The following is a 14,271-nucleotide window of genomic DNA, read 5'->3' on the forward strand; positions in this document are numbered from 1 at the left end:
CCATCTGAGGGGTGTGTGTGTGGTGTGTGGTGTGTCTCTGTGTTAAAGACCCCGCCAGCAGTCGGGTCTGAGGAGAGATGGCAGGTCCTCGCCTCAGGCCTCGTGGGTCGTGATGCCCCCTGTGCCATCAGATCTGTGGGGCCTGCCTGCCTGACCCCACTGGTCCTGGGTCTCGTGTGGAGGTGGCTGTGGCTGGCATCACTGTCGGCATCTCAACACTCACGGGGTGGAGGAGTACCCCAGGAAGCTCCAGAAGCTGGCAGACAGGTCAGGCGGGCGTGGAGTACGGAAGGCCCGAGGAGGGCTCTTCCTCCTCCTTCCCCATTCTCAGGTCTGTCTTTGCTAGTTTGAGTGCCATCTGGATCCCTTGAGGGGAAACAGGGAAAATCTACGGGGAAGGAGACACTGCTCCAAAAGGAGGACAGGCAGAAAGGATGAAAGCTAATCCTGGCTGACTTCCTGTGGGAGGGAGAGAAGGAGGCCATTTCTTCCCTTAAGTCCCTGAGACCTTGGCTTCTGGCACCTGGCTCCTGCGGACGGCCCAGTCTGTTCACCTGCGGTAGGTCTGCAGTCTTGGCCTGGCTTCAGAGTCCTTGTGACCTTGTACACACACAGCACAGAGCAAGGGCAAATCTTGCGAGAAGGCTCCTTGCCTTGTCATGGTTAATGCTGTCCCCTTCCTCTCTCCAGTTCTTGGGGGTAGGGAGGGGGTTCCCAGCTAAAAGAAGCTGGGGAGCAAAGATACTTGTGAGGCAGGTGTTCAGATGTGCTGGGGAAAGCGTAAGGCAGGCAGAGGTGGGACAGGGTCCTGGTATCCTGTTGATCCATCCCCACCTCCAAGCCTGTGGGGTAGTCTTGGGGAGGGGGGGAAGCCTGCTAGTTAGTGTCCCTCAGCCTTGGGTGAGTTAGGGGTGGCATTGAGCAGAGGGAGCTCCTGGAGAAAGCCATTCAGTGACCAGTGTTGGCTTTTTCCTGTGGGGACAACGCACAGGCCATGTGGGGTTGATGGCCTTGGAGAGGGACCCGGAGAGCTGGGTGTGAGACCCTGCAGAAAGGGTGACTTGCCAGGCCAGGGGCTGGTGCCGTCCTACCGCTGGAGGGCCTGCTAGGCACGGGATGTGACAGGGCCGTGCTGGCCGTACACGGTGTGCAGCCCCAAGTGTCTGGGCCCCGGTGGTCTACACGCGCTGGGTGCGCCTGACCACAGCCCTGCTGCTGCCGAGCCTGCCACACTGCCCTTCTGTGGCATCTGTAGAGTAGAAGGCTGCTGTGGCCACCAGCACTGTGGCCTCCACTGCTTCTGTGTTCACTGTTAGCCTACACTGCAGAGACCTGTCCATAGGTCTGGCTTGTGGACTCTGCCTCTTTTCAGGCCATAACTGGGCCTTCTGGCTGCTGCCTGGCTTTTCTCCTCGGTTATCTTTTCATTGATTTTCCTGGAAGTAGCGACAAGGGCTCATGCAAGCAAGTCAGTCCCCTGGGCTGTGCCCATACACCTTCATGGTTCTGCTCTGTCCAAGTCAGGGCTCCAGACAACTGGCTGGCCTGTCATTGCCACTTGTGGCATTCTTGGTAGCACTGGTAGGGCTACCACCTGATCAGATAACATGGAACCACAGGGACCACAGGGCAGCTCCCCTGAAGCCAGGGGAGGGTTGTGGGGGCTATCACCAGATCTATAGGATTCAAGATGGTGCTGTAATAAATCCTTGGATGGTATCAGGTACAGAGGAGGCAGTGACAGTGGCAGTCATTCTACTTATCATAGGCACCTTTGTGGTCGGCTAGGCACCAGCAGCTGTGAACTCAGCATGGGACTGGTGAGGCAGTGGCTCTGCTTCTTGGTACCCATTTGTGGCACCACTACAACGCATCCCCTGCTCAATGCCTGCAACCTAACCTTGGCAGGGAATCAGGCTGGGGCTGTGGGGCCGTGGACAGGTGGGAAGCCCTAAGACACAGGACCTGGATACCAATGCAGTGTGTGGCCCTGGGAAGAACCTGGCCTTTGGTTATCATGTGGGACCCAGATGTAGGCCTGGAAATGGAATCTGGTCACTAGTGGGATACGGCCACAAAGCAGGACACAATATGGTTACATACTGTAGCCTGGATCCTTCCCAGTCCTTGAAGGTCCAGGTGTATTAGCAACACCAAGACCTCCAAAAACCCAAGTTCTAATTCCAAATTTGGGGATATCCTTACCATCCCCCACCAGCAGCTCCAGATCCACAAACAAAATAGTGTGGTGGGACCCCCAAGCACGACAGCCATCATCATGGAGATACTCTCTTCTTTCCCACCATACCCCAACTTCAATAAAGTATCCCGTCAAATGCCTGTAGAATGATTTCAAGGTCTTTTTGTTTGTGGCTTTCACATTTGCATGCTTTGGCAAGGGAGGGTGTGTCAAGAGATTTTAAACAAATCACAGAGCTTCTGTGAGGTCCCTCCTTTCTCTCCTGGCCAGGAGTTGTGTCCAGGTGAGCAGGGCCCCTTATGGGGCCCTTTGATCCGCCATTCCTCAGGGTCTCTGCCCTGGAGTCTTCACCGGATTTCCAGGGCTTCATTTTGCTCAATTATTTCCATGACAACCCCAAAGCTGCGATTCGAGAAACGTGATAGGGACTCATAGTTGCTCCCGAGAACAGACTGGGATGGCCCCAAGGTTCCCAGGGCGTAAGGAGAAAATCCAGAGAATAAACGTGCCTGCGTCTGCCTCCTGCCTGAAGTCCGGTAGCCTCCTACCCCTTCAAGTGACCAGGAGACGCAACGAGGAGACGGAAATGAAGCGCCCGGAAAGGTCGGCTTGGCTGCACGCTCTGCTATTTAAATGGCGCCGACAACCTCGGAGAGTCCCGCCCCCTCTCTCCAAGGAAGGACGTCATTGGCTCTCCCTGGCGGCTTCGCCCTCCTATTGGTCAGTGGGCTAACGTCAACGAGCAAATTGGCCCCGAAGTTTTCTTTCAGTTTCCGCAGTCTCTACGATGGCGACTGTGGACTCCCTGTCGCTCTTTACCGGCCTAGGCCTGAGCGAGCACAAGGCGCGCGAGACGCTCAAGAACACCGCTTTGAGCGCTCAGCTGCGCGACGCGGCGATCCAGGTGCGAACCCTTTCCCTTGGCCCGGGAGGCCGATCTTGCTCCCCTGCAGCTGCGGGCGGGTCCCGGTCTCGATCCCGATCCTGATCTACCCACCTTGTCTCCCGTATTCCTTTCTCACTGGCGGCGGGGCTTCTCTCCTGACCCCTCTGACCCTAGGCACAACAGACTCTGGGCTCCACCATCGACAAGGCTACCGGGACCCTGCTATATGGCTTGGCCTCCCGACTCAGGGATCCCCGGCGTCTCTCTTTCCTTGTGAGCTACATAGCCAATAAGAAGATCCACACCGAGTCCCAGCTGAGCGGTGAGACCCCTGCCTGTCCTGCGACTTCCACTTCCAGTTCCAGTCCTAGGTCAAGATCCCTTTATGCCAAGACCCCCAGGGTCTCTCTAGATGCCTACTTCTGCACTTCTAAGTACGGCCTGACGCTGCGGGATGGGGAGGGCGGCTTCCCGTGCGCTTGGGGAACTGTGTAGGTCTGTGGGAGCGCCTCCCTCGGAACGCGAGCTTCTCTCCTGTGGCCCCTGGACTGCTCTCAGGTGGTGCAAAGCTGAACTTCCAGAAGGCCAGGCTATAATTGGGATTTCGTAGCATTAGGGCCCTATCTATTTACTTCTTGGAGCTTAGATGCCGCAAACTCATTGCTGTCCTTTCTCAGCTGCCCTCGAGTATGTGAAAAGTCACCCCCTGGACCCCATTGACACTGTGGACTTTGAGCAGGAATGTGGCGTGGGCATCACTGTGACTCCAGAGCAAATTGAGGAGGCTGTGAGTCCTTCCCCAGGCATCGGGTTTCTTCCTGAGTTCTGACCCTATGAAGGACTGGCTCAGCCTCTCCACCCAGGAATACCCAGGGTGAGGGTGTAGTTCTGAAGGACACTTTCCTGAGCCATATGGTTTGACTTTCCGCAGGTGGAGGTTGCCATAAATCGCCACCGGCCCCAGCTCTTGGTAGAGCGTTATCATTTCAACATGGGCCTGCTGATGGGTGAGCAGGGCCTGGGGAGGGGGCAGTGCTGTTCTCTCTGGGCGCGTGTTCTCTTCTGGGTGCCGTGAGAGGAAGGTGGGGGAAGAGCAGGAGCACTGTAAAAAGTGTTCTGGCTGGGCCCAGGCTCTGGTTCCTGAGATCAGCGGGGCCCTTCTCTTAGGAAAGAGGGTGGGAAGTGCCCTTTTTTGCCTTTCTGCAGCTCCTTGTGCCCACGTTTCTAGGAGAGGCTCGGGCTGTGCTCAAGTGGGCAGATGGCAAAATGATCAAACATGAAGTGGATATGCAGGTGGGCACCTCCTTGAGCTGAAGCAGGTAAAGACCCTGCCATGGACAGGGTCTGGAGTCCACTGAGGGGTAAACAGGGGTCGGGGGTGGGAAGAGACCCTGCCCTTCCTCTGCCGATGAATAGTAGAGCCCAGTGTGCAGGAGGCAGCCCCTGGGTGGCCAGTGAACGCCTTGGGCCTCTGGGTGAGTCACTTTACTCTGAACCTTAGTTTCCTCTCCTTGTAAATAGGGGTGGCTTTCATCTCCTGTGAAGATGAGCCTCTTTATTGAGGATGCTGGCGTAGAGTCCCAAAGTGGCTGAGATAGATTGTATATCTTGATGCTGGGCCCACAGTTCAGTTTTTTGTTACCTGAGACTAGTATGGACCCTCAGGTAGCAAAGAGCGTGTGAGGCCAGCAGAACCCTGTGAGGAGCAGAGGTGGCGTGGGCTAGGTAGGTTTTTCAAGGTGGTTCTAGTAGACAGGCCAGGAAGTCCTTAGGTGGGTGAGTGGGGTCAATTAGAGGATCCTGGAAAGAAAACACTCGTGTCCCAGCCCTAACTCTGGTGGTCTCTGCTCAGGTCCTGCACCTTCTGGGTCCCAAGACAGAGGCTGATCTGGAGAAGAAGCCCAAGGTAGCTGAGTATCTCCTGGGTCCCTGGGGCTGAGGTGGTATGGGATGAGACTTCAGGCTGGGGAAGGGAGTATCTGACCCCAGTGATCCCAAGACCCTACCTAAGATAGACCCTGACCTAACTTCTGGGCTTTTCTTAGGTGGCAAAGGCTCGGCTGGAAGAAGCAGCCCGGAGGACGACCAAGGATGTGGTGGAGAATGGTGAGAGGCTTGAGACTCCTGTCACATTCAACTCTCTGACCTCCGGGCTGTCCGTCTGATGGGGCCTTGTCCCCTCGGGCCATGTCTTGCACAGCACCCTGCCTTCTGTTGTGGGACTGGAAGTCCTGGTGTTTCCTTCGTTCACTTTACCAGGAAACTGGCCTGCGGAGGCCCGAGAAGTCTGGCTGTGTATGCAGTCTTTGGGCTTGGGGGAAGAGGGCCTGCTAGGTTCTGTCTGGGTTGTGGGCCTCCTTGGTAGTTCCAGCAGTCGTCTTCCTGCGCTGGATGTGGCAGCAGCGTCCAGAGGACAAGCTCCCCTTGGCCTCTTCTCTGCAGGTGAGGTCGCTGGCCAGACCCTGTCTCTGATGGAACAGCTCCGAGGGGAGGCGCTGAAGTTCCACAAGCCTGGTAAGCAGGCAGGGCAAAACCGAGGAGGGCTGGATTTTGACAGCAACTCTTGCAGCCAGGCTCCAAGGCTGAGGGGCCTTGGCCGGCAGCCTGGTCCTCAGGCTCACTCTGGTCCTGGCAGGTGAGAACTACAAGACCCCAGGCTATGTAACCACTCCACATACCATGGATCTACTGAAGCAGCACATGGAGATCACTGGGGGACAGGTATGTGGGAGTATGAGCGGGTAAGCTAGTGCCGTCAGCATTTTCCCGGGGGCCTGGAGCTGCCTGCATGCTGTCCCCTGGCCTCCCTGAGAAACGGCGTCTGCTCCTTTAGGGTAGTCCGAGCTCTGACCTAATTCCTCTGCTCCCGTTTCCCTCATCTCAGGTACGTACCCGGTTCCCGCCAGAACCCAATGGAATCCTGCATATTGGACACGCCAAAGCCATCAACTTCAACTTTGGCTACGCCAAGGTGAGTGTGTGCCTGGGAGTCTGGCAAGCAGGGTGGCCACTTGCTGCTCCCATGACTGGCAGCCTTCCCTGCTGTCCCATCACCTGTCCAGAGCAGACAGGCCGTGCAGGGGAACCACGTGTGTGTCCGATGCCTAGAAAGCCCCTGGGCTCATCGGGAAAAAGCTCTGAGGTGAGGCAGTGAGTTCACATTGGAGGGAATGCCCAGCGCAACCTGTCTTATACAGAATTGGAATAAGAGGTGCCCGGTGTAGGGCATCGGGAGAAAGGAAGATGAGGGACACTCTTGGAGACGTTGCCAGTTCTGGCACGGGAGAGGTGTGAGACCGCCCCAGGGTGGTGAGCTGCTCGCGGGGAGCTCACACACTGCGACTCTCTTAGGCCAACAACGGGATCTGTTTTCTGCGCTTTGATGACACCAACCCTGAGAAAGAGGAAGCAAAGTTCTTCACCGCCATTTCCGACATGGTGGCCTGGCTGGGTATGGGCTGAGCGAGGCCTGGACCGAGCTGGTGGTCAGTGGGCTTCTCCCTGGGCCGTGGCCTGTCATGGGGTGTCCCCGACTGATTGCTCATACTGTGTCTCATTCTGCCTCAGGTTACACACCGTACAAGGTGACATATGCCTCTGACTATTTCGACCAGCTGTATGCCTGGGCGATAGAGCTCATCCGCAGGTGAGGCCAGGGCCGTGATGTGGAGCCAGGCGGGCTGGCTGGGACACAGCCATACTCGGCACTCACGCCCCTTCCCCACAGGGGCCAGGCCTATGTGTGCCACCAGCGAGGAGAGGAGCTCAAAGGCCACAACGCTCCGCCATCGCCCTGGAGAGACCGTCCCATAGAGGAGTCACTGCTACTCTTCGAGGTGGGGTTTCGGAGGGGCAGGTGGGGCTGGGTAGGCCAGGAGGCCAAGGACGAGAAAGAAGCCCCCGTGCTGAGAGGCAACCTGAGCCCTTGCTCCCCTCAGGCGATGCGCAAGGGCAAGTTTTCGGAGGGCGAGGCCACGCTGCGGATGAAGCTAGTGATGGAGGATGGCAAGATGGACCCTGTGGCCTATCGAGTCAAGTACACACCGCACCACCGCACAGGGGACACCTGGTGGGTTTGAGCATGAGGTGGGTTGGTGGGCCGTGGGTAGGACAGAGTGGGGCTGGATGGTAGGGCCCACCGCCTATGCCCTGCAGGTGCATCTACCCCACTTATGACTACACGCACTGCCTCTGTGACTCCATCGAGCACATCACCCACTCACTCTGCACCAAGGAATTCCAGGCCCGGTGAGGGAGCTGGGCCCGTGGGGTGGTAGGGCCAGTGGCATTCCAGCAGCCCTTCCTGTGGTCTCTCCTTGGTCTGAGGTCCTGACTGTACCCTCCTACCGCAGACGCTCCTCCTACTTCTGGCTGTGCAATGCTCTGGACGTCTATTGCCCTGTGCAGTGGGAGTATGGCCGTCTCAACTTGCATTATGCAGTCGTCTCTAAGAGGAAGATTCTCCAGCTCGTGGCAGCTGGTGCCGTGCGGTAGGTGTAGTTGTTTGGCTCTTCAAAGTTGGTGGTATTACTGGCACGTGCTGCCAAAGGTCTCACAACCTCCTTGCCCGCAGGGACTGGGATGACCCACGGCTCTTCACGCTCACAGCCCTACGACGGCGGGGCTTCCCACCTGAGGCCATCAACAACTTCTGTGCTCGGGTATGGCGCACTGGGCTGGGTGGACAGGTCGGGGCTGGGCATGGCAGTCTGTGGTTGTAGCTGTGACTGATGCTGCCCTTTCCTCTTAGGTGGGGGTGACAGTGGCACAGACCACAATGGAGCCACATCTGCTAGAAGCCTGCGTGCGTGATGTACTGAATGACACAGCCCCACGGGCCATGGCTGTGCTGGAGCCATTACAGGTCATCATCACCAACTTTCCTGCTGCCAAGGTAGGTCTGCCTCAGTGTGTGTGTCTGTGTGGGTGCAGGGTATTGGGGTACTCTAGTGCCTAGTGGGACTCAGGCACCCATTTCTTGCTGCAGTCTTTGGACATCCAGGTGCCCAACTTTCCAGCTGATGAGACCAAGGGCTTCCATGAGGTTCCCTTTGGATCCATTGTCTTCATTGAGAGGACTGACTTCAAGGAGGTGAATGGGAGGGTGGAGGTTCCTGTTTGCTGCCTAGCCCGGTTCTGAAGAATTCTGCTTCCTGCTTCAGATGAACCAACCCTTCCCAACATCGGGGTGGGGGAGAAACCTCTTGTGCCTGTCTGACCCTTGCAGCCTTTTGTGGCTACCTTATTTCCTGCCTCTAGGAACCAGAGCCTGGCTACAAGCGCCTGGCAAGGGGCCAGCCTGTGGGCCTGAGGCACACGGGCTATGTCATCGAGCTGCAGCGAGTCGTGAAGGTGAGAGCCAGCTGCAGCCTTCCCACCGCGGTGCCTGCTGGGGGGAAGATGTGGGTGCAGGCCGCACACAGTCCTGGTGGTGGCCCCAAAGTCTGATGGCAGGCCTCTCCCCCTTGACTTAAAAGGGCGCTAGTGGCCGTGTGGAAAGCCTGGAGGTGACCTGCAGAAGGGCAGATGCTGGAGAAAAGCCCAAGGCCTTTATTCACTGGGTGTCACAGCCTCTGACGTGTGAGATTCGCCTCTATGAGCGTCTGTGAGTGAACAGAGCAGGGGCGGGGACAGGTGGAAGGTGGGCACTGCCTGCTGGGGCTGCCCTCTGGAATCTGACCTTCGCTCTGGTTGCAGATTCCACCACAAGAACCCTGAGGATCCTGCTGAGGTGCCTGGTGGATTCTTAAGTGACCTGAACCCGGTAGGCTCATGGGGTACGGGGTGAGGGTGGGGGGCCTCCCTGACCGGGCGCCCATCTGAGTTCCCTGCCCGCAGGCATCGCTACAAGTGGTGGAGGCGGCGTTAGTGGATTGTTCCGTGGCTCTGGCAAAGCCCTTCGACAAGTTCCAGTTTGAGCGGCTTGGCTACTTCTCCGTGGATCCGGATAGCCACCAGGGACAGGTGCCTGCCTTTACCTGCCGGGCTTTTCCACAGCAATGACAGCGTCCATCCACTGTGCTGAGCGCTTTGCCTACGTTCCCTTAGTTACTCCTCCCCACTGGAGGCGGGGGTTCACGTTCTACTGATGAGGAAACAGGCTCAGAGGTTAAGTCCATGCGCAACATTTTGTGTGGACTCTGCCTTTCCTACTCCTCAAAGAAGGGGGCAGGCGTAGGGGCTGTTATAATCTGTATAAAATGGAGGCCCAGAGCCATCCATTCGCTCACCCAGAGTAGTAAATTTATTGAGAACCTGTCTCCTGACCCTCGGCTCCTCTGGGATGAATGAGGTGAGGGGGTGGGTGTCCACAGTGAGATCCACCCAGGGCCTTCTGGCCCCGCTTTGGTGGTCATTCCTCCCTCTCTGCCCTCCAGCTTGTCTTCAACCGGACCGTCACACTGAAGGAGGACCCAGGAAAGGTGTGAGCCGGGAGCCCCGTGGACTCACCTCATCTTTCAGGAGGCTAGGGGTACCCACACTCCATGTCAATAAAGAACAGTGAAACCCCCCCACCTCCGGAGTCTGTGTTACCTATCTGCACCCCCAGCACCTGAGGGCCTTAGAGCCGTGCGGAAGGGTGGGAGTGGGGCGGGGCGGGGGGGTGGCGATGCACTGCGCACAGCCACCGCTGCGCTTATCTGTGCGTTGCACTTATCCGTGCGCAAGGGCAGGGGCCTGGGCCTGAATGGATATCCTCTGCACCTGGTCTGCGGGAATGGTGGTGGGCCCTGGGGTGCAGCCCCCCTGTTAGGAGCCCTGTGCCAGAGGGCTCTGGGAAGTTTGTGTCTGCCTGGGTACCTAGATGGATGGCGAGGCCAAGCGCCCTGTCCAGTTATTCAGCAAATGACCGAGTGCCTACTTTGCGCCATGCTCAGGGAGAAGAGGAAGACAGGATGGCCAGGCAGCGTGCAGGAGAGGTTTCCTTGAGGCCTCCATGAGGTTGCAGGACTTTCCTGGCTCAGCCTGGGCTTCAGAAGCCTACTCTCAGGAAGTGACTCCTGAGGGGAACCCCAAAGGGTGACGGATAGTTTGCCAGGGCAGGAGGAACAAGCAAAGATCCAGAGGCCTTTTTAAGAGTATGGGAGGCTGGTTGCTCTCTAGGGCACTGTGGGCTACTGCTGAGTCCTGAGTGTGTCTGCAGCTTTAACAACCCTCCACATTTTCCCTGTATACAAACACCGGGCTACCAGAGGCCCGCTTTAAGGTGGACTGGGCTGCGGAAGGCTGATTAGAAAGGCAGGAGATGGGTGGGGGAGGAGGGTCCCAGAAACTAAGCACACGGAGAGGAGAGTATCCTGGGACGTTCCAAGTGGGAGGCGGCTGGAGCACCAGGGCTATTTCAGGAGCCGTGGGGGGCCACCTTAAAGTAGAGTCTGGGCCCCGCCCCGTGCGGTGCTGCACGACCTAAGGAGGCCCGGGCAGGCGTCAGAAGGTGGCTACAGAGCAAGCTTCGAGTCCCAGCCTGCCCAGACACGAAGGCTACGCCGATCTCCGTCCCTGGCTCCGCCCCGCACGAGGGGGCGTTCGAAGGCGGGGTGCTCCGCCCTATACCCCTCTTCTCGCCGCTACTGCAGCCTGTGGCCAGGCCTACCGCTTCGGCAGAAGCGTTCCCTTTAAGTCTGGCCAGGAGGTTACCTCAACTCTCGCGGGACCCGACGCCCGAGTTATCGCGAGAGGGGCATTCGGCACTCATTGGCTATGAGGGTTGAATGTAAGATGGCGCCCAGGGAGCTGTGAGGGGAAAATCCTGTCGGTCTTGGAGCGGCGACGGCAGAACCGGGCCCCCGAGCGGTGCAGCGGGGCCGGCGGGTAGAACGGCGGCGGCGGCGACGGCGGCGACGTCGCCGGGTGAGGGCTCCAGTGGGGACAGGGATGTGGCAAGGCTGAGGGCCTGAGACAGCGGGCCCACCCCACACAACGGCGGGCGGGGGCGGGCGGGCTGTTGCTGCTGCTGCTGGGCCCAGGAGACCTTGGGGCGGCCCCGGAGCGGAGAATGTCCCTGGGCTCGCGCGCCCCCGCCCCTTGGGTGGGGGAGGGGCGGATGGGGATCGGGTGGGCGCGGCGCGCGGACGCGCACTGGTGCTCGCGCGCGGCCAGGCCTGTTTATACGCACGGGAGCGCGCGCGCCGTGCGGCTCTCCAGGTGCGCGTGGCCGCCGACGTGCGCGTCCCCGGCCTGGATTTCTCCGTTCCTGGAACTGCGGCCTGGGGGCAAGAACGGCTTTCTGGGCGCGCGCGCGCGCCCTCGACCCCTGGCTTCGGGACGCGTGCCCTGCTGTTGGGTGGCGGCGCCTCCGCGAGAGCGCGCAAGGCGCCCCTGCTGCGCGGAGAAGCGGCGGGCAGGAGGCTGGCAGTGTGAGGAAGGTTGCGGGTTGGGTCCTTCCTGCCTTGGTGACGTCCCCCAACCGCTCGCAAAAAACCAACCGGTTTTGCGGTCTGACCAGCGGCCCTGCTCCGCTGCGAGGCGGGCGAAATTGCTCGTTCTTGAATAATGCGGTGACCGGAGGCCCCTGTGTGCGGTGTGGGTATTTGGAGAGAGTGCGGGCCTGGTTCTGAAATCTAGTCCTGTTGGTCTGAGGGCTGCGAGCCCCCTGGAGTTTTCTCATCTTGCTCTGCTGCTTTGTGCTGCAGAGGTAAGGTAGTTCTGGAAGGCTCTCTTTCAGCGTAACCTGCTTTCGTGTCATCAGAAAGTAATTTTTCCATAAGCGCAATTCATACACGTCACCTCTGTGCGCTCCGGAAGGGGATCCTCTTGTGTGGACAAAGTGAAACGATCCCTACTCTGAAATTCCACTTTAATTAAATCCTTAAATTCAGCCCATCTTTGTGGATGGGAGGGACTTGTACGCGTAGACTAAGGGCCCACTATTGGTCAGCCCAAAAGTTGCCCAGAACAAAATTGAACAACCTGAAAATCAGTACTTTGCCTTCTTTTGTAGTTCCAAAAATGCCCATCAGAAGAAATTCTTAAAATCTGACCGGGTATCACTGCAAGACTCACTTTTGATACAGATTCAATTGTTTTCAGTCTTTTTAATTTTAACCGTAGTGCTATGTTCTGGTACCAGGGGAGTTTCAGGTTTGTCTTAGGGAAATCACACTTCTTTTTCTAAGACCGAATATCCTGTAGTTTATGTTAAGTTTAAGTAAAAAGAAGCTAATGATGGGGGTAGTTCTTTTTAATGTACTGTATTATTTTAAGAACAGTTAAAATTTAAAAAGAGGCTGAGGATGGAAGGAACTTCTTTGTTCTGTCTTCTTCAGAATGTTACAAGTCTTAAGAACTCAGGACAAGCAGCAGACATACATGCAACATGGTGACTGGTGAGTTAAAATCGTTCATATGCTGGAAATATGTGTGCAGTTTTTTCCTGGTAATATTGAAACATTACAAATCCTACCAATCATTCGGGGTGCTCTCTGTCAGAAATTAGGTGCTGGAAAATTGAAGATGTGGGAGAACTGCATCTTTGAATCCAGACACAGCTTGCTACATTTCCCTGGTAAAATGTAAGTCAGTGCGACTTTCAGGCTTTTAGCATGATGAGGCATCAGCTTCCTAAAGACCTAAGTGTTTCATACTAAAGCAGTCAGTGTTATGTAGGATACACTTAAATTTTTAATATGTCTCTCAGGCCTGCTTGTTCTGAAATAGCTTTGTTTTTTAGTTACTAAGTTTGAGATGCACCTTTTAAGTTGGTGTTTGTAGATAATGTTATTTTTTTTGTAAGCTCATTACCTAAGATTTACCTATCAGATGTCCTGCTTCCAGTCCTTTGATGAATAATTTGTTTACCACTCCACGAACCTCTGCTTTTCCACATCCCCCTTCCAGCTTATGTTGCCATTTCAAACAAACGATGAAATAGTAGTTGAATTTTCTTGTACATTTGAATTGCTCCAAAAAGGGTAACCAAAACCAGTGGCTCTGGGTGTGGCTGCCCTCCATATGACAGCTTCGGAATCAGGGATTTTTTCCTTCAAGCTTGCAAGCCATCTTTTAATTTAATCAGTTGTGAGTTGTCTTTGATATGCCATGCTTCTTGCTTATCTATCTTTTTAATGGTCATCCTTTGTTATTTTTTAAAACCACTCAGCCTCAGAATGAGATGTGCATGAACACCTGTTCTTTTCTCTTACTTTGTGTTCAGTTGCCCCACGTTTTGTTTCAGATGTTTTAAGTCCTCTCCAGCCTTCACTTAAATACTTCATTTGATTTTTTCCCAAGTGTCATACTGGATGGTGATTTCTGATTGTGGCTGCAAGAAGATGCGATAGGTTAACCTCTTGCTTTGCTGAAAGGGGAAAAGAAGTGTCCTTTGGTCTCACTTTTGGTCACAACTGTAGGTAGAGGGTGGTGGGCGGTAGTTGTGTCAGAAAGCTCTTTTTTTCCCTAAGAATTTGTGAAATACCTATCTATACAAATTTGGATGATCTGTATACAATTTAGTGAAAAACTATAAAGTGAACCACTATCTAACTACCACCTCTTTAAGATGGAAAACAGTGCCAGCACCCCTGAACTGAACCTTTCTCGGGTGCCTTTCTGATCACAGCTTCTCACATCCCAGAGGCAATTACTTTTCTGACTTCTATGGTGATCGTGTTCTCTGTTTTTCTTTTTACCTTTACCACCTTGTATTTCTCAGCAATGTGGTTTTGTTTGCTTTTGAATTTTGTGTAAATGGAATCATAACTGTATTTTGTGTCTTAGCATTGTGTTCTTGAAGTTTTTCCACATTGTGTGCAAGTGTAGTTCATTATTTATCCATTCTACTATTTTTTTAAAGACTTTATTTATTTTCAGAGAAAGAGAGGGAGAGAAACATCACTGTGTGGTTGCCTCTCATGCACCCCAAGCTGGGGACCTGCCCGGCAGCCCAGGCATGTGCCCTGACTGGGAATCTAACCAGTGACCCGTTGGTTTGCAGGTGGGCGCTCAATCCACTGAGCCACACCAGCCAGGGCCCATTCTACTATTGATAGACATTTAGATTCCTTCCAGTTTAGGGCTTTTATTAATAACAATGCTATTATTCTAGTGCAAGTACTTTTGTATGTATGTGTGTCCTGTACACCAAGGGATAGAATTCCTGGGTCATATGGAGTGGATCTTTTAAACTTTACTAGATATAGCAAATGGTTGTGCCAATTTGCAGCCCATCAATCTTTGGTAGGACTGT

At 55.4% G+C, this 14,271-nt stretch overlaps 2 protein-coding genes across 5 annotated transcripts in view; both read left to right on the forward strand.

The window, feature by feature from the left end:
- Positions 1-2,948: 2,948 nt before the first annotated feature.
- Positions 2,949-9,601, forward strand: QARS1 (glutaminyl-tRNA synthetase 1). The gene is made up of 24 exons (XM_045857430.1): positions 2,949-3,104; positions 3,261-3,408; positions 3,764-3,873; positions 4,018-4,093; positions 4,315-4,379; positions 4,939-4,992; positions 5,132-5,192; positions 5,529-5,600; positions 5,722-5,807; positions 5,971-6,057; positions 6,438-6,537; positions 6,654-6,732; positions 6,814-6,922; positions 7,025-7,155; positions 7,242-7,334; positions 7,439-7,576; positions 7,660-7,747; positions 7,837-7,980; positions 8,074-8,178; positions 8,346-8,438; positions 8,564-8,691; positions 8,784-8,850; positions 8,925-9,050; positions 9,464-9,601. The coding sequence occupies exons 1-24, from the start codon at positions 2,988-2,990 to the stop codon at positions 9,512-9,514; spliced, it is 2,328 nt and encodes a 775-aa protein (XP_045713386.1). The 5' UTR covers positions 2,949-2,987; the 3' UTR covers positions 9,515-9,601.
- Positions 9,602-10,771: 1,170 nt separating this feature from the next.
- The window catches only part of QRICH1 (glutamine rich 1), a 36,173-nt gene continuing 32,673 nt past the window's right edge, over positions 10,772-14,271 (forward strand). Inside the window, exons 1-2 of one of the 4 annotated variants that reach the window (XM_045857015.1) lie at positions 10,772-10,937; positions 12,353-12,412. The gene's annotated coding sequence lies outside the window, so the exon portion shown is untranslated. Of the gene's footprint in view, positions 10,938-11,269; positions 11,444-11,466; positions 11,722-12,352; positions 12,413-14,271 lie in introns of those variants that run through there. The other 3 variants (XM_045857017.1, XM_045857016.1, XM_045857014.1) reach the window with 3 other exon arrangements.

The sequence above is a fragment of the Phyllostomus hastatus genome, unplaced genomic scaffold (genome assembly GCF_019186645.2).
Source record: "Phyllostomus hastatus isolate PE091 unplaced genomic scaffold, TTU_PhHast_1.1 phas_scaffold_129, whole genome shotgun sequence".
Lineage (NCBI taxonomy): Eukaryota > Metazoa > Chordata > Mammalia > Chiroptera > Phyllostomidae > Phyllostomus > Phyllostomus hastatus.

Coding starts and splice junctions, on each gene's coding strand:
- QARS1 (XM_045857430.1), top strand. CDS start 2,988: ATGGCGACTGTGGACTCCCTGTCGCTCTTTACCGGCCTAGGCCTGAGC. Junction 5,601..5,721: donor GCTGAAGTTCCACAAGCCTG/GTAAGCAGGCAG, acceptor TGGTCCTGGCAG/GTGAGAACTACAAGACCCCA. Junction 7,748..7,836: donor TCAACAACTTCTGTGCTCGG/GTATGGCGCACT, acceptor CTTTCCTCTTAG/GTGGGGGTGACAGTGGCACA.